This window comes from Pteropus alecto, unplaced genomic scaffold, assembly GCF_000325575.1.
Source record: "Pteropus alecto unplaced genomic scaffold, ASM32557v1 scaffold22, whole genome shotgun sequence".
Taxonomy (NCBI): Eukaryota; Metazoa; Chordata; class Mammalia; order Chiroptera; family Pteropodidae; genus Pteropus; species Pteropus alecto.
The window spans coordinates 3,037,812-3,064,567 of record NW_006434839.1 but is presented as its reverse complement, the minus strand read 5'-3'; the positions used below and the strand labels follow the sequence as shown (position 1 = coordinate 3,064,567).

At 44.6% G+C, this 26,756-nt stretch overlaps 1 protein-coding gene across 1 annotated transcript in view; it reads right to left on the bottom strand.

The window, feature by feature from the left end:
• The window catches only part of KIAA1549 (KIAA1549 ortholog), a 119,734-nt gene that overhangs the window by 25,518 nt on the left and 67,460 nt on the right, over positions 1-26,756 (bottom strand). Inside the window, exons 11-17 of the mRNA XM_015588296.2 lie at positions 26,610-26,669; positions 25,281-25,432; positions 18,866-19,043; positions 15,796-15,980; positions 8,652-8,848; positions 6,780-6,895; positions 1,588-1,793 (exon numbers count right to left, since the gene is read on the bottom strand). Of these exons, the coding sequence (XP_015443782.1) occupies positions 1,588-1,793; positions 6,780-6,895; positions 8,652-8,848; positions 15,796-15,980; positions 18,866-19,043; positions 25,281-25,432; positions 26,610-26,669 (1,094 nt within the window). The remainder of the gene's footprint in view (positions 1-1,587; positions 1,794-6,779; positions 6,896-8,651; positions 8,849-15,795; positions 15,981-18,865; positions 19,044-25,280; positions 25,433-26,609; positions 26,670-26,756) is intronic.

Sequence of the window (26,756 nt, the reverse complement as noted above, 5' to 3'; positions counted from 1 at the left end):
CAGGACCTGACTAGTCTTTAAAAATTATGAGGTCCTCAGAGGAAGCCCAAGACATGCTAGGAATTGGCACCAGCACCTCCGTCTAAGAAAACATTTCAATTGGGACGTGTGAGGCACACGGGTAAGTGTAACAGTACTGGTAATGCTCTAGTTCTTAAGCTGGGTGTTGATTTCATTATTATGCTTTATTATATATATATCACCTATAATCATGCGTATGCATCCAATACTACATTCATAAAAGAAGTAAAAGGAAAACAGTGAAGATGCACGCTATCGAGCTGTGAGGCCAAAGGTGAGCCCATTCTTTCTTTCGCCAGATGGAGAACCCGCTCCAGGGTATTTACACAGGGCAGGTGTAGGGGCGCACACAACGCGAGACTGACGGAGGCAGGTCGAGGCTCGGGCTAGGGCTCCTGAGCATGGGTGAGAAGGGACATCACTCCCTATCCTGAGCCCAAGGTACACGTCACGTGGTCAAATCCTTGGCAAGGAGCCCATGACAGATGGATAGGAGAAACTCTAAAAGTCTCGATGAGGCGTCTATAAGATGACCCACTTAAAGGATCGCTTTTAAAGTGGGGATGGGAGCTCAGCTGTACCAATATCTTATTACTCCCACCTGGCAGAACCCACGACAGCAGCAGGTGTCTGTTAGAGGCGGGAGACTGACAGACATAAAGCTGTGTCATGTGCAGTCCCAAATGGCGTTCACTCCGTTCACTGGCCAGCCCAGGTCACATCTCCCAAGTTCAAGTTAACAGAGATGTGGCTGGCTTTCTAGTTCCCAGTATCTTAGGAGGGAAGCAGATTCACTCCCTCTTCCGGGATTCACTGGGATAGGGTTTTACTAGGAATTATCTAGATAATTGAAGCCAGAGAGGATCTATCAGGAATCACAAAGTCTCCTACGGCCTCAAGACTACCCCAGGTTCAGGTTCACTGACTCATTCGAACTCGCAGGACTCAGCCTTTCGTCCCAGTTATTATACAAAGCAAAGTCGGCAAAGGGACATGGCACATGGAGAGCAATCTGAAGGGGACCAGGCACGGGCCTCCAAGAGTCCTCTCCCATAGGGTCACACCGGATGTGGCTAATTCTTCCAGCAATAAGCTGTGACAACACGTGTGAAATGCTGTCTACCAGCGAAGCTCAGAGACCCACCGCCCAGGGCTTTGAGCAGGGGCTGGTTACAGAGGTAGCCTCTGCCTGGCTTGTGCCAAAATTCCAGACTCCGAGAAGGAAAGCAGATATTCAGCGTACATCACACTGTTTGTACAGTGAGCCATCCTGTATGGAGATGGTGGGAATCTTTCTGGAATTCAAGTTCCTAAACACCCGCCATAGGACTTTGGAAGACAGCAGTCTCAGGTCTCATTTGCATATCTGCCAATATATCTAATAGTGTCTCTGAACAGTACGTGATCTAAAATACACCCGAGCAGAGTATTTAAAATGAAGAATGCTTGTCAGCCGCTCGTTCCTCTAACAACCTTTTCACACGAACTTTCACTCATTTTTAAGCACGGACCAAATCAGCATCTGATGTCTTTTCACTGATGTACTTTTTTCATAAAAACAAATACCTCTTTGTTAATTTTGTTGGTTTCTGCCACTCGGTCAGCCAGTACGGGGTGGTGAACTGGAGGTGCCGGGATTGGCTGCATGGCGATCAACTGGATCTTACTGGGGACCCGCCTGCTCGCCTCCGAGGAACGAGAGATCCTGTCCACGTGCTCAAAGATGGAGGCTGATGAGTGCTGCTCATTCCCTGAACTGGGTGCTGGTGGCCCTGAACAGAAGCAAAAGCAAATATATATACACACACACATATATATAAAATCACTCTAAATATCTGTGTGTGTGTGTGTGTGTGTGTGTACACACACGTATATATAAAATCACCCTAAATATTTGTACATATAAAATCATCCTAAATATATACTTTTATGTATATATGTCATCCCTAATACATATTGTATATACATAAAGTCATCCTAAAGAAACAGCAAAGAATCAAAATTACAGATTAATCCTTACAAAACCCTCGGATGGGCCCCTGACCAAAAAAACACATCCCCACTCTGTGGCAGAGGACTTGAAATGTCACCGTTTGAGCTTAAATGTCTGGGTTCAACATCATCTCCTTCGGCCTTATTAAAGATTACCAATACCGCTAGAAAAGATACGACAATTGCTCTGACACTTTGTGCCGAAAATTGCCATTTTGTCTTCAAAAGAGGTTTCCAGGTCTTCAGTAAGAAAAAGTCAAGGGAGGGAGGAAGCCGAAATTGCTCCATCCATAGCAATTTACAGAATTTTTAGGAAAATGATCATGGCGGCCCCGAACATCCACTCTCATCTTGGAGAGGTCATTTAGCTGCTGAGGCAGGTGTACAATAAAGACGGGGGGACTGCGGGCACGCAGGCACGTGCGGCCCAACTCCGGCTTTCAGTCCCAACGCGGGAAGATTAAGTTGTAGAGGCACGAGAAGAAAATGCTGCCGCCTGGAGAGAATGCATTCCGCTTTAAAAAAAGATGGAGCGTACACTGAAAGATGGTTTTAAAGGGGTACATGTACGGCATGCATATTTTACCAAAATGGATTTTTTTTTAAGTCATCAGAACTGCAAAAAGGCAAAAAAAAAAAGTTTAATAAGCAGAAACAAGATAGAAAAGCAACTTCAAAATGTTCATAGAGACTACATCTTGGTATAAAGGTGATTTTTTTTTTCCGATTTCTCATATTTTCTGTAATGAGGATTTTCTCTAAGGAGTACTACTTTTATGGTAGAAATAAGCCTAATGAACTTTAATTTTTAAAAGGCAGAAACAGAGATGGAGAGATGAAGACGGGCTGAACAGAGGAAACAGCTCTACAGAGCTAGTCAGACGCACTGAGATCTCTGACGTCCTCCCTCTGGTTGGTCACAGGCACCTCGGGGCCTAGAGGAGGAGTGAGAGCATGCCGAAGCCGATTTCAGACAAAAGCCTGAGGTTTGCAACCTCGAGCACAAGTGAAAAGCATGGAGGTGTCTCCCCAGTGTAAAAAACAATAGAACTGAGCAAAGCAGTAAGAAATAGCCGACATCTGACGTAAGGAACACACACGGGCACTGTGTAAGTCTATTTCCTTTCCATTTGAATTCTAATCACTCGTTGTCCCAAGAGGTGAGGAATGATATCACTCTGAATGAACATGGCCTTTCTTAGCAAGGAGGCGGTTTCATGAATTCTGGCTACTCTCAGGCTTTCTTCCCTGCCCTGGGCCTGGAGGGAGACTAGGGAGACGATTTGTGTGTGCAGCGCAAGCACAGCCAAGCACCACCATCCACCCGATGGCAGCTACTCAAATTGCAGGCACAAGGCCTAAAAGGAGATCATGAGATTCACCAGATAGGCCAGCCCTGCTAACCCAGACTTAAAAAAGTGACAGCAAATGTCACAAAGGATAGCCCATTAAGCTATTGACACCTTAAGGTGAGATCACTTTCCTCCAGGATGGTAAAAAGACCAGCATGGCAGAGAGCTCCCAGTGGCTGGAATGCAAAGGAGGCAAAGGAAGAAAGCCACCCTCCAACCCCGTCCCACCCCACGCTGTCTGCCTGCCTGGGTACCACAGAAATACAGGCCTGCGATTGGCTCCTGTCCACATCCCATCCCAACCCCCCGCTGTGGTCATGGAGCCTTGCTTTATAATCCTACTGCAGCTAGAGAAGGCAGAGATACACAGAAAACCCTCCAACTTATATAATACCCAGAACCCAGCCATTTAAAAGATGGAAAAGCTAGGTTTGTTATTTCTCACACATACATTATAAATATACTTGATATATGTATATATAAGCACATCCCAGCTTCTTATGTATAACATACATTTATGTATGTGTTTGCTATGCATTGCACTTTTTTTTCTTTAAGAAGTACCTGTATAATAATGGCCAGTGGAAAGTATGATGGATACACAGAGGTGAACGACTTGTGAATTCTGCCTTAAGGAAGGGAAGGATTAACAGAAATTACAGTATAGGATAATGTCAACAAAGGAAAGTGACAAAGAAAAAGGCAATCTGAATTACTGAAGTGCCTGAGCAACAGAAAATTTTTAAGGAAATAGTTCATCATCTATAGGTAAATACAGTCAAACTGCATTATTATTAATGCCTGTGACCCATGTTAATACCCAGTAAGGCAAGAGTCACGTGTGTCTCTTCTTCATCCCATCCCCACACCTAACCCATCACAGGCACTTAGCAGACGTGCTTAACGGATGACTGAATGACTCGTCACCTCAACTAAGTTTATAAAATTTTACCTCGAAGAGGCCTCTGGGAACCTGCCTTTGTGAAAAGAACTATAATTTAGGATCTTAATCATTTCATAAATGGATGTTCCACAATTACTTGAGAAATGCTGCTGTTATATGGAGTCAAAAGAATGGCCCTGTAATCGCATTAAAAATTTAATTCGCCCTGCAAAAATGTTTAGCACGTGTAAGAGATGTCACCTTAGTTTCTACATGACATTCTAGAATTTGGAATCTGTAGAATTCAGACTAATGAGCTACTTAAAAATTACACCCTTGGCACGCACGCAAGCTTCAAAGAACATAAAGGAGACACTCAATATTTCGGTCTTTGGAATATTTCTGATAAAGGTGATAAAGATGAGAGAGGAGACATTAGGCCCAAACGTGACAGTGGCAGCCCAGTAAGAGCCTTTGCTCAAGGAAGGTGTGTTCCTCCCTACCTCCTCTCTCTCCACCACTTTGCTGAGAACTGGTGGTAACGATGTAACTTATTCTAAAACTGCGATGACTGGGAACACTGTGGCATTTGAGTAAATCATCCTGTAAGGGACCATGGGTGGCCGTAAGGGAATATACATCATGGTCTAGGCACCTTCCAAAAGAGCTCGAAGGGAATGAAGTTCAACCTCGAGGTGACCGAAACCAGGATTACGGTCCTTTCTCTGCTTCCGTCGTGAGGTGGGCCCTGAAAATGCCAGATGACTTGTGAGAGCCATGGAGAGCTTTGCCAAGAGTCTAAAGAGATGTGGCAGCCATGCCGTCGGCTACAGTGAGAGGGAGCCCCGGTCCTGGGGTAGTGAGGAGGAAGGTTTGAGTGAGCTCCTGCCTCCATTCACTTCTTGTACCAAAAAGATTTTTCTGTGAATTACAAAATACTTTTAAAAATATGATTATAAGCTCAGAACCTTTTTTACAGGGTATTTGACTAAGTTCTCTACAAGCAATCAAGTGCCTGTATGGCAGCATTATAGCCTGAAAGAAGTAAACAAAGTTTTAAAAGTGAATTGATATTTGTAGTGAGAAAACCACCCTTCTAAAACATGAAAATAATGTATAGATTCTGGTGTCTCCTTGAATCATCACAGCGACATCTGAGCTTCTGATGCTCACGAGAAACCTAGCCCACTTTTCTCCGCCCACCATCAGTCCTAAAGTGGACATGCTTATTACTTCTGGAATTTCAAATATAGGTTGAGAGTGATATTTGATTTTTGTTAGCCAGGTACAATATACTGGTTATATTCCTTTGAGTAAGGGGTTAAATGCAGGAAAGAAAAGCAAGATTTTCTCAGACAAGCAATAAAAAGAAATCAAGAAACGCCAGAACTGATTCTCCACCTCCCTCCCACCCCCCAAATATTTCCTTCCCAGGACCAAAATTAGATTTCAATCGAAACAGTGCACCTGTTGCCACAGTACTAAGTAATTTTTAAGATTCTGTGAAATTGGATCCAAAGAAAAAAACTCTTCCCTTAATCTAAGGGGTTATTTCTTTAAGATCAAAAATAATGCAATTGGAAGGAGCTGGAAAGAATTTCAGAACTCATCTAGCTGAGTCCCATAGGAGTCCCTAAGGCCGACGGAGTTACTTGCAAGGTCACAAGCATGACAGTGATAGAACAAGCCCTCTGGCTTCTGTCCAGAATCTGTTCCTTTACAGAATACCATTCACTCTGCACTGCACGTTCATACAGAGAAACTTGTGATGAAAAATTTAAGTATGAGCATTATTTTTAAAAATATCCTGAGGCACCCTTTTTTTTTTTTTTGCATTACTGAAACAGGATCCCGAAACAAAGCTCCAGCAAATACACTAGACTAGCACATTTATTTAACAGAATCTATTAAACTAAAACCAAGCTACCTTATTATCATGCCAAAAAAAAAATACTCCTAAGTCTAGTAAGAGCTATAGGCTTTGTTTTATTACAGGGCATGAGTTTCATGCTAATAGCCTTTAGAATGGGAATGACCCACTCAGACCTGGCCTAAGAAGCTACAGCATCTGGCTGCAAATAGAAATGTGCTAAACCACCTGATCACACTGAACTACCAGCTGTAAGGAAAGATCTAGGACCAAATAAAATGCACTTGGACCTGTGATAAATACACAACTTCCTGACAGGGACAGCTGTGAAATACTTGAACTGGATGCGATGACAGTCACTGAATCCTGGAGGACAATCGTCAGGACTCTAACCTAGAATGGAACGTGGCTATGTGACCCCAGAACAAACTTCTGTGAATCCCTAACCTCTAGCCTGGCCCCCACCTCAAGGCAGACACCAATACAACGTCAGATGGTGGCAATCGATGCTGAGACAGTCACCGCAAGTGATGACTACTCCCCTGCGTGGATTATTTTTTTTTTTTTTTCACGTTCGGCATCGGAAGCACGTAAAAGCCTAGCCGACTGGAACCCCCCAGCCGCTGCTTGTAATGCGGAGAGAGCAAGAAGAGGCACGGACCGCTGTGTGGCGCTCTGTGGGACTTGTCCCCGTTCGCCGCCCCTGGCGCCTTGTCTCCTGCTTCCCTCTCACTGGACTCTTCGCTTACTGTAGAGTCAGCGTCGGAGGGTGAAACTCTGCAGACACAAAACAGATGTAAGCGTTAGGAGAAAGAGAGGAAGAGGAGGAAAGGTCACATTAACTGGGACGTGGAAGTCAGGCCTCCAGGCAGAACTGGCAGTGGAAGGGTCTAACGCATGATTTCGCAGCCTGGCATCGCGGGTCTCATGACGGCACAGGGCTGCCTCTCTGAGACAGTGGAACGTGGGGTACGAAACGCCTTGGCAGGCTACAAGTCAACGAATGCCAGGAAATAAGGTGCCAGGTTGGAGGACAATCCCTTGGGGCCTTGGACTGAACTTCCAGGTCTGGCTCAGAGGATCTGGACTTCGGGCCTGGTTCTAGGTTACCTGGGTCTGCAGAATCCCTAGGGAGCCAGGGGCGTCCTGCAGTCACCCCAGAGAACTCCAGATCTCTGGAAGAAGTCTACACTTATGATGCAAACGCAACGATCACCACGGAGATTTGATTCTCTCTACATGAAAAGCAAGGATATCATGGAAGCCGAGCAGCACCGAGCTAGTAAAAACCCTTAAGCGGTCAGCACCCCTTCTCTTCGTGCTCCCCGGCGATGTGAAATGCCAACACGATTCTGGTGCCCGTGAGGGATGCTAAAATCTCACATTAACCATGCAGGCCATTGAGATGTTACGACGAAATGTTTAGGATGAGACGACAAGGTGAGGAAAAAAAAAAAAAAGACTTTGCAAAATTGTACTAGCATATAAAATAATCTTTAAAGATTTAACTTACCCTTAGCCTGCAAGATAATTAAGCAAACAACATCTCTCTACATAATTCAATTTCTTTTGAGAAAATCATGTTCTAAGATCCATTAAATCCGTAAAAGTAGGCCAGAATCCCCAGGGTAGGTTTTCTGAGAAGTCAGAAATGATAACACCATTTCTGAATATTGGTATGATCACACACCTCTTCCCTTTTAGCAGAAAATCAGGATTTGGAGTTTCAAACCTCAGAGGAAGGCTGATAAATTTGAGGCTTTGAACAGCCAAAGTTTGACTGTGCTATGATCTAACGTCGACTTAATAAAGCCTGGTTTAAACTTCATCTTCTCACAGAGCTGCAGCTCTTCTCACGGGGTCAGAAGGTGAGGGGGGAACCTCCAGCTAGTGTGTTAACGAGCCATTCTCCACATGCTCTAGGAGACAGGAGGGATGATTTGATGGAAGGCATGGAAACAAATCGGGAATGGGGAACTGGGCGGGGAAGAGGCAGGGAGAGTCCTTGCAAACATGCTCACAAGGGTAACAATGCAGGCAGCCGGAGAAAAATCAAGCCAAGAAAGAAGGGTGTGATGAAGGTCACCTGCAGACAGAGCGATGAAGTCAGAGTCAGCTGCTGGCATAAGGGGCCAGGACAAAGCCAGTAATGATGGCTGTGTATTGTGTACCATGCACTTTGTGGACATTATTTCTGATGTCATCGCCACAGGGATGAGCAGGCTCATCCCAGAATATATACATTCGAACTGGTCAACCCCTCATCAAGTCACAGGGGACCGCCGACTCGTGGCGGACAGTGATTCATACTCTTAAAAGCTTCTAGGGGAGAAGGCAGATGACCCCCTTACGTAGTCCATTCTCGTGGATCACGAGCCCTCGAGTTCGCTGACTTTGGGCAAGCCGTGGCCAGTCCCCCAGGCCACAGATTCAGACGATAATCACCGTCAACTCTCCTGATACTGGCCATGGACAAACTGAAAACAAAAACATGCTCTGTGATACAGTACAACACGGGAAGCCCACTACGAACCTTCCTCTGTGACGGACGTTCTTGGAGGGGACCTTGGCCTTGGGGCTCGGCACGTCTCCATTTTCAGAGGGTGTGGTATGGTCCTTCACAGGTCCTGGCAGTGGTGCTGGCTCATGAATAATCAATATGTCGTCTTTATTGTGCTGACCCAGATGCTGCTTGGCAAAATCGAAGCCCTTCACACTGGGGATCTGCAACTGAACACACATATACACGTGTGTGCACGCACGCGCACACACACAGACGACACCATCAATCCGAAATCTGAGGACTGTAAAAGAGATTGTGAGGGCGGGCAAACTGTGAGAGACAACTTCTGACTCAAGATTGTGCCTGCGGTTCCACCAACCTAATTCAGCGAGCATCTCTAAAATGTCAACTGTGTGCAAGGTGCCATTTATACCAAGAGGGGGCAGAAAAGACAGACACCTGAGAAAGAGTGGAGAGGGACACTGAAGGGAAGAGATGAGTCATGAGGGAACAGGAACTTGAGGAGATTAAAAGACAGGTTTTGCTTTAAACATGCTTAGGCAGAGAGGACCAAAAAAAAAAAAAAAAGCTCCAAAGGAAAGCAGCTCCGTGTAGTCAGGGGACAATAGCTTGGGGCTGAAGATGTGACTTTGAGAGCACCTGTCTAGCAGGAGACATGTAGGGGAGTTGAGATTTTTTTAAAGATGAAAACAGTCTATGAATAACACGTTGGAGGACATCTAACAGTTTGGGGCTCGGAGGATAAAAAGAAAGCCAGGGAGAAAAAAATAGAAGGTGACTTCAAAAAAGAAAAATGTGGAAAGTTCAGTGTAATGGAAGCCAAGGAAATAAAGAATTTCTAGAAAGGAGTGGCCAACAGAAGCCACGGGGGCACAAAGAGGAAGGAAGAAGGGTCTTTGAAAAAGTCCCCCTCGCACGGATGCAGCAGTCCTATGTGGGGACACGAGGTACCAACACTCAACCCACAAACAAGGCCCGGCGAGGCTGCGACCACGGTGTCCAGGCCTTGGCTGCCAGGCCTGTGCCCAGACGGGAAGGGTGCTCGAAGTACGAGGAAATGGGGGCCATAAGGGAGGGATGTCACTTTTGATGGCACCGAAGGCGCCAGGGGTGGACAGTAATAGCTTCTTTAATTTGAGCTTGCAGTATGGGAAAATTAACTACACATAAGTAGTTGTGTCGATGGTCTCCCTAGCAGAAGACCGCATGCTAAGTCAAACCTGCTTAGCCGTGCCTACAGTCCTTTCAGTCAAAAGACCCCAGGGCAAACCCACCTAAGCAGTTATTTTAGACAACAGACTATGTCTAGAAGCAAAAGGTTTTGTCATATTTGTGCTAACTTTATGCACAGATGAGCGTCAATACCAATGGCTTAGATTTGAGATCTCTCACGTCTTTTTAGCGCTAAAAATCTAGGATCAATGGGTAGGAAGGTGGTCTGCAATAATGGCTTCCGCCAGCAGAGGGAGACAAAACTTACCGTAAGCGTAGTTTACAAAGATGTTGCTTGGAAACAAAAGGCAAAGACCGGCGTGCCTATATTTTCTAAATTAATGCTATCCACCACACGGGCAGTTTGTGAGTGGCACCTGCCCCTCGGTTCAGGAATGTTGTTTCGAAAACAATGAACCCAAACCTGAGGATTTCTTCATCCATGGGACTGGATTAGCACAGTGTGACCTTCGATTGGGCTCCCCCAATTCCTAGGGGTGCAAGCTTTCCTCGGGGCGTGCAGCCCTTTTAAGGAAATCAAATTCCGGAGAGACAAACCTCTGTATCTGCTCTCACCTACAAGTGACTTTCCTGAGACTGTGCCAGTGATCTGGGCAGCCTGCTGGGACCCCTTCCTCACCTCCTGTCATGGGAGTTCTCCTGCTTTACAGGAGGGGTGCACCTCTCACCCACGTGGTTTTTATTCCAGCTGTACCCCATTTTAGCTCCATAAACAAGGTGCCTCTAAATGAAAGAACAGATACAATCGACAGTCACTTAATCTCCACCATCAACATCATTTTTATCAGTCTTGGCAAAATCCTTTTTGATTTCCCAGTATGAAAGCAAATGCCTCTCGTGACTGGGAACCGATCTCTTTTGCAAGGTAGATGGTTTGCTTTAGCAAAACTGAAAGGAGAGCCACAGATTGGAGATCCCCCTCTAAGCGGACGTCCCCGATGTGAATAAGGGGACAATACAAACCGCACTGCTTCTTTGGTGAAGTCTGTGTGACAGCCCCAAATCTAGGAACCAAATGCCTTCCCTGAAAAACTCTCAGGGCTCACGTAAGAAACCAGTGCGTGTATGCCAAAACACTTCACGAATGACAAAGTACCACACGAGGAAGAGCGACAGCATCGTTACGGCTCTTGGCTGATACACATCAAGCAGTTAAGATAAATAGTCAGCTGTGAGTTCTCAGGCATCAGATCAAGCTGTAGATATAAATTCAGATACAAAATTCTGTAATTCCGCAACAGGATGTGACACCATGATAGATCCTCAATAAATAGTTGATGACAAAATGGATTTCAAAAAGGTCAATCGAAGCGCCAAACCTACTAGATTTTGCGGGGCAGCGGGGAACCAAGAAAAAGGGAATATGTTATCCATGAATTATACATCCATTGTAGCCTTGCAGTCCTGTTGGCTTATTGCTGATTCCAACCAACATCTGTAAATATATCCATTAGATCCTTGCACTTCTCAACGGCTGGGTGAGTCACCGCCTTCTACAATGAAAATCTGGCAACTAGTCTGTGCTTATGCACAAAACATAAGCCATCTACACACAGAAGGACAAAGTTAGAGGGAATTGTTTCATCCCTACTTTCCAGTACACTTTTTCTAGTTCTTCCATTTCTTAAAAAAAAAAAAAAAACTAGAGTGAAATCTGGCCGTGTTGTCTTAAGCTCCCACATGCAAATACTCAATCAGTATTTTATAAAAGGGTAGCCGATTAATTAGTGCCGTCGATGTTCCTATTAGGACTCAGTTATTTCTGAGGAAGGACAGCTCTTTTTGTCCCTTCTTTATCACAAAGAGGACAGACCCCAGTGTCCATGCCCTACCAGAATATGTCAGGGATGAGGCAGGGAGGCCTGGTGGAGCAGGTCATCCAAGTAGCAGGAGAGACGCCTGCTGATTTGTAAAACGCGTGAGCCATAAATATAATATGACCCAAATGGAGCAAGACAGACCGAAGCCCCCAGCCCTCAGGAAGCCTAAACCCCTGGGAAGGAGCACTAATGACAAAAGAAACCACAGAGCAGACCCCAAGGTTCTGGACGAAAATGTGCAATCTTGAAGAGAATTCCATTGCTGAAGCATTTACTATGGGATGGATGTGATTGATCTGTGAAACTCACAACCATCACGTTTCCATTGAGAAGGTGAAGACGAGGCGAAGTTATCGCCATCTGTCTCTGCTGCAGCCCAGCACGGGGCCACCCTGTGGTCTCGAGTTTGGGAGATCAGTCCTCCGAGATCCTCCCGCCCCCCGGGCCACAGCGAGTCACAGGCAGCCAACAGCGGGGGAGCTGCGAGCACCCACACGGGAGGCCCTGAGGGATTACTGCGGAGAATCAAAGAGCAACGGCGGGGGACGAGCTAAGCAAGCCTGGCGGGGGTGAAAGAAACACTCATGAAGCTTCTCTTTAATCCACTGTCTACACTGTCCCTCCACGTGACCGTTCCAAACATGTCCCAGCTGCTCTCGCCTCTGAGACCCCTTCGATGCTCCCCACCCCCTGCCGCATCATTACGACATCCTGCAAACCCCGCCCAGCCTGGCTCTCGTCCACCTGTCTCCCCGGCTTCGGCTGTGTCCTTCCGCACCTCCGCTCGTCCTTCCTGAGCTACACGCTGTTCCCTCTGCCAGCACCCGCTTCATCTGGCTTCATCTCCACAACCTCTGCGCTTCAGTCCCCCATCGCCTCCTCACGGACGGCAGAGGTAGCCCGCCACGTGCCGTGGGGTGGCTGCTCTCGCCCCGTGCTCCTGCGACACCCTAGACAGTTTTACTCTGTGACTGTGTGCCAGCCTTTAAATGGCTTGTCCTTCTCCTGTACTAAAGCCCTCGAAGGCTCGACTAGCTGGTATCTGTGCCTGTAACCCAGCCTGGTCCTGCCTGGCTCAGAGCAAACAGTAAGTGCTCGGCGATCGGAAGGGACAGTGTCTGGGGCAGCGCCATCTGGCTGCCCGCAGAGCCGGCCTGCTAGGAACTGTGGTCCTGGGCCAACGGCGGGGTGTGGATTTGTCCCCGACAGAGGAACAAGTTTCCATGGGCCCAGCCAATGCCATCCATATCTTTAAATAGAACCTCAACAGGGCGAGGCAGATCCAAGCTGAGTTTGTTTTTGTTTTTGTTTTTTTTAAGCAGTGACAAGTGATGACTTTGGGCTACAGATTAAAGAGAATACAGATAAAAGAAAAACATGGGTTAGGACTTTTTTTTCTTCGTTATTAGGGAAAAAAAAAAAAAGGACACTGCCTCAAAATATGACAGAATAGCTTCTCCCTCTATCATATTTCAAAACTAATCCACTCCCAGACAATCTGAAGAGGTTTCCTTCTCGCTACAATGGGAAGGGGGTGTGGATTTTTGGTCAGCGGATTTATGGTTTCCAGATGTTTGTAGCTCTGGGATTTCCTACGAGATTTCAGAGTAGCAGCGAGGCAGTGTCGGGGGGCGGGGTGAGCCGAATGGAGAGAGAGAAAACAGACACACCAGGAGAAAAAAGAACACTGGCACCCCACCCCCTTCCCCCTGGGAAGAAACTGTCTTTTCCAGCTGCCCCAAGGAACAGGCCAGAGGCCCTTCGCTGCTGCAGAAGAGTCTCAGAAGGACTGCTTCTGCGGTAGAGATGCTCGTTTTTCCACTAAGTGGAACTCAGCATTTTCCCATTATAAACCCACGACGAGATCGACACGGCGGATTCCTGTGCCAGCAAAATAAACCTGTGCTTCTGAAATGGAGCGGGTTTTACCCTCCTCAGCAGAAGCCACTGGTCTCTCAGGAAAGGTTCATGCAGAAGACCCTCCCTGTCGACTTGTTGTACAAAACGTAGGAGCAGCACCAAAGGCTGGAAGTGCTATTTGAAACTTGGCCCTTCGGATGGATATACAGCCACACCTGGGCTGGGAAAATATTTCGGAAGTGGGAGAAGGAGAAAGCTCGGGGAATATCCTACTTTGAATTCAAGAGATGCTGACCTCTGATAGCTTTTTTTTTTTTTTTTTTTGGTTTTCAGTTTTCAATTAGAGTTGACGCTCAATATTATTTTATATTCGTTTCAGGTGTGCAGCGCTATGGTGAGACATTTATATCCGCTCGATTAGTCTCGTCCCCACCTGGCACTATACGCAGTTATTGCGTTATTGACTACATTCCCTATGCTGTACTTCACATCCCTATGACTATTTTGCAACTGCCAATTTTACTTCTTCATCCTGTCCCCTTTTTCACCATTTGTAAGCATAAACTCAAAATGGTTAAAGACTTAAATGTAAGGTCTAATAGCTTCTTGAAGTGACAGATAATAGATGGACTTCCACAAGGAGTGCTTATGTTAGGAGCTAGGGAATATAAAAGACCTAAATCCATAACCATCTATACTGGTTAAATCTCTCTGAAACTATACTCTTAAATCAGAACAAAAACATGTCCCAATATATTATTGAGCTCATTGCAATAAACTCATTCTATGAATCATTTACTATATCCAGTACTTTTTCCCAGGTTTTTTCCATGCCATCCGTTAGTCTAACAAAACAGACTGCATAAATAATAAATGAAGATAGGTAATAAATATGAACTTAATGTATAAAATGGTTCCGCGATAGACTTCAAAACCACAAGCTCGCAGTTTAATCAATTTTGCATTTCTTAGTTAACTCACAAGAAAAAGAATACTTCTTCATTTACTCTTACAAAAATAAAATTTTTTAAATAACATTTTTTGTCTTCAGCGGGTCTAGCTTTGTAATGTTTTTATAGCCAATCAGAATAAAATTCAAGGGTAAACCGGGCGATTCTTGATTTCTTGTTCTTTTGCCTCTTGCTTACTTTTTCTTAGCCAACTTTTAGAGTCGAGTGAGCTTTCTAAATTTGTGAGACCCATAGAGAGTGCCTGCTATAAACACTGGACTGACAGCAGAGCTGTCTCCCCACTAACGGCTCTGTGAAATGCCAGCAGCCGGTGAGCTCTTCTAGCATTTGGCATGTTTTTGCTCACGGCAGATGAACCAGAACTAGATCTGGACCAAGAGTCAATGTCCTTGCTCGGAAAACTTGTGACAATTAAATACTGCAGAAACCATTGAAACGTGTGAGAATTGCTATTACCAAAATAAAAACCAAATTGCTATTACCAAATTGATAAAAACCAAATTGAATGCTTCAGAAAGACATGGAAAAGGAGATGCTAAAAAATAAACTGGCATCAAACGAGGTGTGGGTGGGTTAACTCTAACTCTGAAGAGTAGGGTGGGGTGGTGGGTATTAAAATCTAGAGAACTTTGCTCTTCTCTGAAGAAAACCCAAACTGGAAACTGCAGCTGATGCATTCTGGGTACTGTTTATTATAAGAAAGCTCACAGAGAATTCCTCTCTGGAGGCCGACAATCCAAAACGCAAAGACTTGAGGTATGTTGAAAGACCGACGACTAAACACCTACTCATAGAAGTTATGCTTATGGCACGGATTACTATTTTTAATGATCAAGTAGGGAAGTGGGCTTGTAACACAGTGGGTGAAAACTTAGGAGCTGCCCAGGGAAGTTGTGCATGAAAGAAAAAGACACACAGATCTGAGAAAACCTCCCTTGGCTCCCGTTCTCTGAAGACATCCAGGGTTAAAATAGATCAGAATTCACACCCAGAATAGATGTGCTCTTCCAACGGATCATCTCAGAAACAAAACCACAGAGGAACTCGGAGCTGAGCCTTTACACGGCCTCATCCTCCCGGCACAGTTAAGACTACAGGAGAACTGGGCTTTCAGCAAGCAAACACGAAGGCACAGGGCCGTTAAAGCCAAAGCAGATTTCCCTGACAGCTCTCTCCCCCATCTTTCCGTACCAAGAGGCTGAGCGCCCCTACCCCTGCCCGCAAGATGCCTCCGTGAACGCTGGGAGTCGGCGGGGGAGGGGCCCTTACCTTCTGACGCTGCTGAATGTTGGCCACTGTGTCGGGCTGAAAGTCCAGCTTGTCCGTGCGGCAGAGTTTCCAGTACAGGATGACGACGATCACCGTCACCACCAGCACGGGGATGACCACGCCGACGACGACCCAGAGGTTGCTGCTCTGGGACTCCGGTGATGGCCTCTTCACCCTGTCCACCGCTGCAGACAAGGAAGGAGGGCCTTGGAATAATTTCCCTGCACTCCTTTACTGGACAGCCATCCTAGGCAGTGCACGTGCCTTCTGCTCCGAGAAACCGGGGCTGTCCCTGTCCTTTCTGCTCTAGACAACCGGTCAGAGGCTAAGATCTCCTGAAGACGAGAAGCATGACACATCTAGGGCACAATCAGGGATCACAGTGACATATATGATGTGTCTCAAGAAACGTGTCTCATTCGACGGCAAAGCTAGTTCACATCGGGCCTCCGGACTTGCAGTGTATCACTAGCTCTCCACGGGAATGCTTCCGCACCACAAAGACGAAGTCCTAACAGACTCCACAAGCACTGCCTTAATGTCCTTCCCTGTGTCTCTCCCTAAACTCCTGAAATATGGCTTTTAATCCAAAGTGCTGTACTTCGGGTACCAGGTGTCAATTTCGAAATCGTATTAAATTGTACGGACTCTTTTTGAACCTGCCACTCCCTACCCTCCCATCCTCCTCCACCCCTACTGCAGCCCCCCATCTTCCACAGCCTTGGACAGTTGTATTTCAATCACTCGGTCCTTGATTTCCTTCCCCAGCTCCCGTCCCTAACCCTCCCTCCCAGTGCCAGGCCCTCGTCCTTCCCAAGGACTCAGATCCTCTAAAGCTCAGGTTCCAGGCCAGAGGCTCTGAAAACCAAAATGCCCCTCCTCCCTGTCCACCCTCCTGATCCCTTAGGGCTGCGTCCTGACAACCTCTCTGTGGCAGCACGACTTCTGCCTTCTCTGAGTTCTTTGTTCTGGCTATCTCTGTCCTGCAGACGATACCTAACTATTCTTGTAAAACACATTTCACTGCATAGATGTACCGAGTTGATAATACTACTTTGCTCAGTGATGTAATCACAGCTCTCAGTCTTGTCTTTTCAAACGCATCTGAATTTTCATGGGCTGAGACTAAGCTTTACGCTGTTTTCGTACCCAATAATGGTTAACACATGCTCTGAGATCAAAATGTTTCTGTTCAAAGAGGAAACAACAGGAAAAGATTCTTGGTGCTGCTTTAAGTTTGGGTTGAGGCCCCCGGAGACAGCGATGTGGGAGGGGAGCAGGCACTCTACAGCACATGCTCTACGAAAGCGGCATGAGTTACAAAGCAGAGAGTGTGCGGGAAACGAAAAAGGTGAGAAGGTGTTAAACGTTTATATTTTTTACTTTGGCCTGAATATAGTTTATATACGTAGCTCATGAAAATAGTTCCTATATGTTGTATGAGAACCATTGATGATACAGAAGTGACAGAATCAAACTGAGCTGGGACAACAGGGTATTCCGAGTTCTAGCCCAGTAAAACCCGGTGAGATGCGCAGATTGCTAAGCACGAGGCCCTGACACAGGGGCCCACAGCTGCCTCGGGCTGGCCGCCTTGGTGTTGGCTGAGGCTTCCAGTCCCGGGATCGATCGTTAGCCGTATGGTTTTCAGCACAAAACTGACAAAGAGCGGCAAAGAGCGGATGGAAGTAGGCTTGAAAGGGGCCCCATACTTTCCTGCAACTCATCTTTTTTGAAAGGTGAAGTGCATAGCTGCAGTGGGGAACCTCCCCTACGATCAGAAATGTGCATAAAAAAAGTAAGTGCTCTGTTATTTTTCCCTCGCTGCTTTGAAATAGAACACGCTAATATGCAATCATATCTCGGGCACAGGGTTATTTGCTGCAACCCTCTCATCACCCATGAAATGGAGAAAGGGTGCCCATTAGCCCTCATCCTGGTTGGTTTCCAGGGACAAGTAGAGATTTCAGAAAGAGTCATCTACTACCAAAGACAATTTGGAAGCAGTCGTTTTTTTTTTTTAAACTGCCGTTGTCTCCTACGTACTCCCCACACAGAGTTTTTTTCCAATATCCTCTGATGCCGAACTCCTCCTAAACACTTATCCCTTTCCTGTCGGGAGCATGTACCACTGAGCTCTCAGAAAGATCGCTCTCGGGATCGTAAAAGAAAAACAGCCTCATTAAAATAGCAGTCTGATTCAGAAAGGTGTATTTACAGAAGCACACTCGTCCATGCCTCTCCTTTTCTTAATTTTAAATACCCAAAATCCGAGTTGGAGGGAAAAAAAAAAAAAAAAAGGCACTGAGAGCAGCCACTGCCAGGGGGGCAGGAGTGTCGTATCGTCCAAAAATAATAAAGAAACATCGAAATACTTCTTTCTAAAGTGTGGAGTGGTGTGAGGACAGGGTGGGGGAGAAACAGGATTGGAAAAGGGTAGGGATCAAGGACTTCTTTGTGTTCAAAGACCCAGAAGGAGGCCAATAAATGCGGAGGGCACCTCCCAGCTTCCTGAGTGACTCACTGTCCCTACCAACGTTCAAAATATGACATGTAAGATTTTGGAATAAATACAGAGAAAACATGGGATTGTACCTAAAACTTTTTTAAAAAGAGAAACGGTCCAGGAGTAGGGGAAAAAAAATATTAACGTTAACGTAAGCTACTATAACTCACTATAACACTGTGAAGACAAAATGGTAGGAAGGAGAAAAGGCAGTGAAGGGTACAACCACAGTCACTAAAATGAAGACGGTCTTGGCAAATGAATTTCAACAACTGACATCTTACGTAAGTGCCACTTAATAATAAGGATTTATGGGCGAGGGGGGGAGGTAGATGAAGCAAAAGGGATCAAATATGTGGTGACATTAAAGAATTTAATCAAAAAATATCGATCAATTCATAAAATAAGCACTCTAGAAAAAAAAAAAAATAAGGGTTTAAGACACAAATCTACTAAGCATACATAAGAATGCCTTACATTCAGAGTTCACTGTCAGAAAAAGACTGGCTTCTGACCCCAGCCCAGCACAGACAACCACTGAGGGGCCAAGCCTCACGCACTTACGCTGGGCGACAGCGCCTTGAATTCGGTAACCCAAGATAATGGCTGCTCGCTGGACATCTATCTTGTTGATCAGGTCAGATGACTCGACTGCACTGAGTCTTTCTCCATCTTGATTCTCCACAAAGTAGATGAGCTGCACGGGATTGTCCTCTCCCTCTAGCCTCGACACATTTACCATCTGCAAGATAATAGGAACCGTTAGCATTTTAGAAGCTCGTGTGTCCAGATGCCCTTTCTCAGGGCACTCAATCCTCATAATAAGCTCCTTACACTCTTCCCAGTTCCAGAATCCCCATGACATTCTCTTGGTGGGAAGAAGGACAGTCAAAACAAAAGTTCCTCTGTGTGAAATAGCGAATGAGCTTCGTCTTGCTCAAAGTCTTCTCTGAGACAAAGGGCCAAGTAGGATTCACAGACCACTGGATTGCCAAGTCTAGGACGCTAAAACTGCTACTGAGAAGCTCCAACATGTCATGAGAGGGTGCTGCCGTCCTTATAACATCAGCCACAAGGGTTAGGTACATCCCTGGTTCTCTGAAACTATTAATTGTTCTATCCAATCCCTTCGTGAATCCATTAGCATTTTCTCCCTGTTTGTCTAGGCCAGGGTTTCTCAACCTTGGCACTGTTGCCATTTTGGTCCAGATAATTCTTAGATGTTGGGGGCTGCCCCGAGCATTACAGGATGTTCAGAAGCATCCCTGCCTTCAATTCACTAGATGCCAGTAGCAACAGCTGCACCCTCCCTCGCCACTTGTGACACCCAAAAATGCCTCCTGACATTGCCAAAATGTGCCCTATGGAACAAAATCACCGCCAGTTGAGAACCACTGCTCTAGGGATAAGATATCTCAAATTCTTTAATACCCAGTATCCTCAATAGGTAGATCCTTCCTACAGAGAACCAAGAGGGAAACAGCAGATCTGAACAATGCTACAGCCTGCATGGACCTAACGGATGTTCACAGAATTCCATCTAATAGCAGCAGAATGTACACTATTCTCAAACACACACAGACATTTTCGAGGACTGACCATATGTTAGGCCACAGAACAATTCCCAACCAGTTCAAGAAAATGGAAACTAGATCGAGTATCTTTTCCAACCACTGTGGTATGAAACAAGAATCAATAATAGGAGGAAAGCTGGAAAATTCACAAATATATAGAAGTTAAACAACACACTGCTGAACAACAAATGGTCCAAAGAAGAAATCAAAGGGAAATAAAAAAATATCTTGAGACAAATGAAAATGGAAACATAATATACCAAAACTTATGCGATGCATAAAAACAGTTATGAGGAAAGTTTATAGCTATAAACACATACACCATGAAAAAAAGAAATATCCCGATCTAATTTACAACTCAAGGAACTAGAAAAAAAATAAATAACTCCAAAGTTAGCAGAGGAAATAATAAACATCAGAGCAGAAATAAAGGAAATAGAGAAAAGGAAAACAATAGAAGAGTTTAACAAAACTAAGAGGTGGTTCTTTGAAAAGATAAAATTGATAAATCTTTAGCTAGACTAACCAATTAAACGTGAGAGGACAACATTAAAAATTATAAATGAAAAAGACATTACAACTGATACCACGAAAATACAAAAGATCAATAGACAATTATGAACAATTATACGCTAACAAGTTAAATAACCTAGAAGAAATGGATAAATTTCTAAAAACATACAACTAAGACTGAATCATGAAGAAATAGAAAATCACAACAGAGCAAAAATGAGTAAAGAGATCAAATCAGTAATCAAAAACTTCTCAACATATAAAAGCCCTGGGACCAGATGGTTTCAATGATGAAGCCCACCAAACAATTAAAGAAGAATTAACACCACTTCATCTCAAAATTTTCCAAGAGAACTGAAGAAGGAATGCTCCCAAGCTCATTTTCTGAGCCTAGCATTATCCCGATACCAAAACCAGGTAAGGACACTAAGTAAACTACAGGTCAGTATCTCTGATGAACACAGAGGCGAAAATTCTCAACAAAATATTAGCAAACCAAATTTAATAGCACATTAAAAGGATCATATACCATGATCAAGTGGGATTCATCCCTGGGATGCAAGGATGGTTCAATATAAGCAAATCAATAAATGTAATACATAATGTATTAATAAATGGAAGACAAACATTATAAGAACATCTCAATAGATGCAGAAAAAGCACTGACAAAATTCAACATCCATTCATGACATAAACGCAACAAATCGAGCATGGACAGAACATACCTCAACATAATAAAAGCCGTATGTGACAAACTCACAGCTCACCTCCTACTCAACGGTGAAAGGTCAGAAGCTTTTTCTCTAAGATCGGGAACAAGACAAAGGTGCCCACTCTCACGACTCCTATTCAACAGAGTAATGTAAGTCCTAGCCAGAGCAATCAGGCAAGAAGAAATTAAAGGCATCCACGTTGGAAAGGGAGCAGTAAAACTGAAAACCCTAAAGATGCCACCAAAAACACTATCAGAACCAATAAATGAATTCAGTAAAGTTGCAGGACACGAAACCAACACACAGAAACCAACTGTGTTTCTATCAACTAACAACAAACTATCTGAGAAAAAAAAATAAGGACAGCAGTGCAATTCACAATAGCATCAAAAATAATAAAATATTTAGGAACAAATTTAACCAAGAAAGTAAAATATACACTAAAAACTATAAGACACTGATGACTGAAGAAAACACAAACAGAAAGACATCCATGTCCACAGATCAGGAGAATTAATACTGTTAAAATATCTACACTATCCAACACCATCTACAGATTCAATGTAATTCCTATCAAAATTCTAATGGTATTTTTTACAGAAATAGAAAAAACGACCTTAAAATTTATATGGAACCACAAAGAACCTTGCTGATAAAGGGACCAAGAATATTCAATAGGGAAAAAGACAGTGTCTTCAATTAATGGTTTTGGAAAAACTGGATGTTCACTTGCAAAAGAATAAAACTGGACCCCTATCTTACCCCACTCATGAAAATTAACTCCAAATAAAGACTTAAATGTAACACCTAACACCATAAAACTCCTAGAAGAAAACACAGGGAAAAGGTTCCTTGATATTGGTCTTGGTAATGACTTTTTACATATGAGATCTAAAGTACAACAAAAGCAAAAATAGACAAGTGGGATTGCATCAAACTAGAAAAGCTTCTGCACAGAAAACAAAAAAAGCAATCAACAAAACAAAAAGGCAACTTACGGGATGGGAGAAAAATATTTGCAAACTGCATATCTGATAAGGAGATAATATTCAAAATAGACAAAGAACACACACGACTCAATGGCAAAAAGATAAAAATAAAAAATAGGCAGAGGACTTGAGTAGACATTTTTCCACAGAAGGCATACAAATGCCAGCAGGTACAGGAAAAGGTGCTCCGCGACTTAATCATCGAGGAAACGCACACCACAATGAGATATCACTTCACACCTGCAAAAATTGCTCATATCAAAAAGACAAGAGAAGTGTTGGTGAGGATGTGGAGAAAAGGGAGTCCTTGTGCACTGTTGGTGGGAATCTAAACTGATGCAGTCACTATGGAAAACAGTACAGAGGTTCCTCCAAAAGTTAAAAACAGAACTGCCCTGTGATCCATTAATTCTACTTCTGGGTATGTATGCAAAGGAAATGAAATCACGACCTCGAAGAGATCGCTGCACCCCCATGTTCACTGCAGCATTATTTACAGTAACCAAGACATAGAAACAACCTAAGTGTCTGTCTAGGGGTGAGCGGATAAAGAAAATGTAATATACACAATCTCTGGAATATCATTCACCCATAAAAAAAGAGTAATCCTTTACATTCGTGCTTCGAATCTCGTACATTTGCGATACCACAGTTTTGCACAAATAGAGCTTTGTATTTTGTTGCCACTTCTTAGTAAGTTGTATGTTTTTAGAAATTTATCCATTTCTTGCCATTTCTCTTAATATGCAACAAGTTCATTGCCCCTTTGGACTCCAGTAAAATGCTGGATTTATGTTCTGAGAAAACGATCAACAGTGACTCCGAGTCCTCGTTCATACATGCAATTTGGCGTTTGGTCTCTACATTTGCCATGGGTAAAACGGCTGCCACTTTTCTAGCCACAGCTCGAGAACTGTTAACACGAGTGGCTGTGCACCCTACACACAGATGCTCACTGCCTCACTGGGAACTTCTGGCAAGTCGACGATGTCATGGTTTCACTGTGAACGCCTTCTCCCAGATCCTTAACAATGCAGGTCCACACCCTCACCCCTGGAGGGTCTGTTCCTTAGACGTCCCCCCACTAGGAAGGGCTCACCCATCCTGCCTTTGTCTACTGTTTCTAGACCAGCTCCCTGACCACTTCTGCTCCCTAACCACCCACTCCTTCCCCCAAACAATGCTGTACTAATTGCTTGTGAGCCTCTAGGATGAATAACATCAAGGGCTACTGAAAAGCAAGGAGATTATATCCACCTGTCCCTCTACCTATGTGCCTATTTACTCCACTGAAAAGTTCTGATACAGTTTAGAGATGGTTTCTTCTTGCAGAAACCATATACCCAAATATCCAGTGATAGCCCCCATCATAAAAGATGTTGCTACCAGCTTATCCAATCTGAAAAGAAGAGTCGTAAAATCTAACTCCAGCATCCTTTCTGGATGACTTCTTATCAGATTCATAGCTGGAACCCATACGATCATGGTATGATGGAGTCATCTGGGGCAATGTTCTCGATTTCATTCTAAAAATTGTTTTCTGATTCAAATCACATGTTCACTATAGAAATTACATGCTCAATGAAAAGCATGGGGAGAAAAGTGTATAAAGAATAAAAGGAAAACCGCCTTGAATTCAACCAAAGAAAACCATTGTAAATGTGGCGGACTTCCATCTATTAATTCTTTTCATGAGTTTTATGTGAATATTTGGATTATATTCTACATGTTCTTTTGTAGCCTCTCTTCTCTTGACTACCCTTTTACATCGCTAATTCAAAAAAAAAAATGATAATAGCTGCATAATATTCCAGCATATAAAGAATCATGAAAATTCCCCATTCCCCAACTGCTGAACAGTTAGGTCATTGCAATACTTTTACAAGTCATGTTTGCTGAGGAGCCCAGGACCATGTGCATCAACCCTTGTCTCCATCTTCTCTCAGAAAGGGGAGAGAATGCAGGGCACGGGTCTCAGGTGACCCGTCGGATGGCGCCCGCTGGCCTGGGGTGGCCTGGTTAACTTCCATGAATCCAATATTCTCACTTTATGGAGCCTTCCTAATTTGGCACCTCATTATGTCATTTTATGGTGCTTTATAACTGTTTTACGTGCATTTATTAACCTCCTCCCAGACTCTGAGCTCTTGGAGGAAACCAGGGTTACTAAGGCAAACTTTTTATAATTCATTTTCATTTTTATTCTTTATATTTATATAACTGTAAACATACACTTATCAAATATTTATATTAACATTAGTCTCATTTTTTAATTTTTTTTTTTTTACCGGTTTTAAAAGTTTCTTTATATTCTATTGCACTTGGCAAAGGAACTACTTTAGAAACCTAATGACCGCCTTTCCGGGAAGGCAAAGACAGCGATGCTTGCAGGGGGGGAGCTGGTGAAAGGGTTACGGGACGGTGATGCCAGCTCTAGCAAACGGCCTCGTTGCCCCTCCTCTGTGCCAGTTTTGCATCTTTCTCTCTAATGCCCCTAAACCACCAACCTCCCTGCCCCTGCACGTCCTGGTTTCACCCTGGCTTCCTGTCTCTGAAATGCCAAAGTTCTAAATACCCCATTTTCCTAGCTCTACAAGTCGGCAGTTGTTAAGAAAAAAATCCAAAATGACATAATGCACCTTGACATGGGAATAAATCGCAGCCCCGACTCCGACTCTCTGTGAGCATGTGCATTTTAAAATGGGTCCCTTTCTAATTCAAAGGAATCTGTCCTTTGTAACTTTTCTGCCAGGTGGCAAGGTGAAGAAGATTTGGGGTGGCAGCAGGTGGAGAGGATGACGTGCTAGAAGAGAGAGCAGGAAATTTTCCTCTTCCTGGTTTCTTAAGGTCCCTTCCATGAGCGATTTCTCTCTATGATGCTATCAATATACTTACCATTCCATCATTGACTACATTTGCAGTATTAAGAAATTACTTTGGGAAAAACAAGGCCATCCGATGGTATGGCAAGCCACTGACACGATTCTTCCGCCACGCTCCCCACCAGGTCTTGCTGTGCCACCTGGCCATGTATGGAGGACTCAGTAAATGTCTGTCTAGACACTAGTTGACTAAAATGTTGCCACTTTCAGTTGCTACCTCATACGGCAATCAGTCTAACTCAGGGCTTTCTCATGGCGGCTCCCTTGCATGAACGGAAGGCAGGGCTCAGACTGCTCTCTCGGACTACCTGCACGACGCTGTTGCCACCGGCGGCCACGGTGGCCCTTCTCCACACCCGCCTCCTGGTGGAGACCTCGCTGAGCAGCTGGGCCAGTTTGCGCTCCATCTCCGCCTGAAACACTTCATTCTGCAGCTGCTTCTCAACGACTCCCAGGAGGACTGCATTTAAAATGAAGCACAGGCCCCCAAACGAGTTAGCTAGCGGTGGAGGGGGGAAAAAAGGCTGCGTGCATAAGAGAAATTAACGTAGGGTTACTATAAAACGTGGATCCCTAGAGAGGAGACATTAAACGGGTTTGGAAAAGTGAGGGAGGATCCAGGAAGTGCTGCTCATCTTATCCACAGTTCCAAGCTCCACGTGTCTCAAGAATAGGGGGGGAAGGGGGGCCGGGAACCCCGGGAACGCGGCATAGCAGGAGCTCTGGAGCTAGGGAGGCCTGCACACGCCTGGACAGTCTGTCTGCACTAACTTCAAAACTTCTGGGAATGGTTTAAGTTCCTATCTTATCTTGAGTCAGAAACTGATTCGAGATAAGGTGCCTCTCTTCAGACATCGGCTGTAAATAAGATTATCTAAACAGACAATTGGCATGTCAGCCAGAACCGGTTCAAATCTCCTCTGAGATAGGACCACGGGCAAGTCATTTAACCGCTATGAAAATTATGTGAGAAATGAGGCCGCTGTACCATGCAGGGGTGGGGGCTTTACATGGGATGTTATGTGTGAGGCAGAGAGGGCTGGCAGGGTATGGGAACCCAGAAATGGCGACTGTCGCCACTTTACGTGCTCCCTCCCTCCCCTCCGACCGCTTACTCGCTGTGCTGCTCACCCACTGGGCACCCGGTGGGCATGTTACTACCTCCTACACGTTGGTGTGCCACCGGTTAGAAAGTCTTATTCTGCAATGCCATAGCTGTAAATATCTGACCCGGGCCTGCGAGACTTTAAAAAAAGCTTCTTATCCACTCACCGAGTTACCTTATTTATCTTTATAAAACCAAACGAATAAGACTTTGAGAGAAAAACGAAAGATCCTTGATTCACAACCCCATCCGGTTGTGGGTCGGAAGACTGTCAGCTCCATTAGGCTGCTCTGCACTGGATGTATGAATTTTAGAGAAAGCCGACCAATCCTTTGTGTGTCATAACTCAGTGGGACACATTCCTAGAGCTAAATTTGAATCCCTTTCTCATTCATTCTTTGCCAAGAAGTTAAAGTACATTTCGCCCTGAATTGAGGACTCGGAGACGGAAAAGGTGGTAGATCATTCTTCACACCCCCACACAGACTTCTTCATCTTACAGGGTACGAAATCTGACCGAAGTTAAACATACCTGTTCTTACCCAAGACGATTTCAACAACTGAGACAAGTTGAGCTGTGGGTACTGGAAGGCTATGAAGAAAAGGGTTGGGGGAGGAGACAAAGCTGTGAGAAACACGTCTGCCACAGTCAGAAAGGTGAGTCGCAACGCACTGCCTT